At 42.5% G+C, this 2,124-nt stretch overlaps 1 protein-coding gene across 1 annotated transcript; it reads right to left on the bottom strand.

Annotated features, from left to right (window-relative positions):
- Positions 1-618: 618 nt before the first annotated feature.
- On the bottom strand, positions 619-1,542 carry PHALS_13451 (uncharacterized protein; the record flags this gene model as incomplete). Its single annotated transcript, XM_024729209.1, has 6 exons — positions 619-662; positions 730-816; positions 855-931; positions 1,153-1,167; positions 1,251-1,315; positions 1,474-1,542. 6 exons carry the CDS (start codon positions 1,540-1,542, stop codon positions 619-621), a joined length of 357 nt encoding a protein of 118 aa, XP_024579609.1.
- Between the last annotated feature and the right edge of the window lie 582 nt (positions 1,543-2,124).

The raw sequence follows: 2,124 nt of genomic DNA, 5'->3' as shown, positions 1-2,124 counted from the left end.
TTGGAATTCGGCGACGATCTTACCGAAGCGATACGTAATGGAAAATTTGACGAGCTATTGGGGTATATTGGTTTGCACAATTACAAATACAAAAAAAAAAAGTTAAACACAATTGGGATTTGTTGCTGAGGATTTTAACGGCTCATTTTGATGGAGAAGACAACATAGTGCAACAAATTCACGAGGTGAAACTTCGCCTAGGACAAAACGCCGTTGATTTTGTTGAACCCCTGAAAACGAGTTTATTTTACCAGTGGTATAAAGTGTCACTGGTTTCAGTGTGGGACCGACTTCAATTTGGCCCCGAAGCATATGACGCATTGACGAGCGGAAAATTGGAGACTTTCCATGAATACACTGCTGATTTTTTTCCTGGTCACAAACACATGGCAATTGAGAGATTTATATTGACTTACGGAGAAGACGGTGTGACAGAAGCGCTAGCAAATGCGATGATTTTGCCCCACACGAAAGTATTTGCGTCAATGATGTACCATGAGCGACTCGATTATTGGAAAACGAATGCGTTTTCTATGATGAAAGTCTTTGAACTGTTGATGTTTAGCAATATTGACAGCGCCAACAGTGCTCTTTTCAAATTAGAGACTTTAAGCGACGTCATCTGGTCAAGCTTTGTCGACTCCCAATGGATGAGACTTCATCTGCAATATTTCGCACACCAGGCATCAGTAGCTTTAAAAGAAAATGACCGGCTAGCGTTTGAATTACCTGTCGCCGATCTACGAAAAGTGTTGCTTGAAGTATGGACTAACGGTCGGATTCCACCAGAAAACTTGCTCAGCAAACTAAGTGCTCCTATTGACACAAATGGAAACGTTAATGCAGGTGTCAACCCGGCAGAATTTGACCGCGATGTGTCGAGTTTTCCCTTCGATGACCCCAGACGCTCATAGATGGATCCTGCATAGTTCTGGGGCGATAGTATGTCATAAGAGGGTAACATCAAAATCATACTGCAACCTAACCGATGCTTTGTTGTTTCCTTGCGTGTTTTGCGAAGAGATTGCGAGTCAAATACTGTGCATGCATGTTTTTTCTATTCATGATTCGGTTTAATTGTGTGAAGATTGTAGTCTTAAGTACTGAGTAGATTCCAGCAAAAGCAAAGGCGATAAAATTTCATCAAGTTACAGAATGCAGAACACCCTATTCGAGTACAACACAGAGTCAAAGCATGACAATTCTGGGCACAACTTTGCCCAAGCAACAGTCGAGAAAGCTTCACGAACCAAGTTATAGCTTCCTTATCTTTCGCATTCGAATTGATATTTTGGTATACATCATGCCACTGAGTCTTTCTTCACAAGCACATAGCCCACACGTCGGCACTCAAAACACGCATTCCGGTGCGAAATGGACTATAACGTGCGGATTGATTTGTCTTGCTCTGGAGACAACGTATGTCCATTGCACTTGTTGAACGTTATTATATTTTCATAAATTAGCAAATACAGTAAGAGAATGAAACGGATGTTTAGCTGACTTTGACACGATCGTTTCGTGTCGTTTCAATCGCGACATCTGAAGTCAACAGAAAAGCCACGACAAGGAGCCTTGGCAATGAAGTATGCTCTGGTAAAGTTTCGTCTTCAACTTTGGGGATCAACACTGTTTCTCGTCGAAACGGATCACGCAAACTTGCTATATGCAGTTCAGTCTCCTTGTCACAGCGGATGACTCGCTGGTTGTCATCTTCGCAGAATACAACTTTAATCGTGCGTACAAGGTGGAAAACTGAATGCGCTGGCCGACGTATTGTCACGTCGTCCTGGATATGAGCTAGCTATATCAAAACGATGCATTCGATATGAAACGTCGAGCTTATGATGAGGATAAAAAGTGTGATCTAATCATCAGGGTACCCACTGAGTGATATGTCACTTCATGACAAGCTTCTTTGAACCTGGAAATTTGTATGCATTGTTATGCGTAATGGATGGCCTTCTTCACTACAAAGTCGAACATGGCGACGAGTCACGGATTGTAGCTTCCCACAACGATGATTTGAGGAACAAAATCGTGTATGACGCGCATGATACGTCGATGGCCGGTCTCAATGGCCGTGAGCAGACTCACTAGTCTCTTAGTGCCCAATTTTATTGA

Source organism: Plasmopara halstedii (assembly GCF_900000015.1).
Source record: "Plasmopara halstedii genome assembly, contig: Scaffold_658, whole genome shotgun sequence".
In the NCBI taxonomy this organism is placed as follows: domain Eukaryota; phylum Oomycota; class Peronosporomycetes; order Peronosporales; family Peronosporaceae; genus Plasmopara; species Plasmopara halstedii.
The sequence above is the reverse complement of the archived record's forward strand: the minus strand, read 5'-3'. Positions and strand labels throughout refer to the sequence as shown.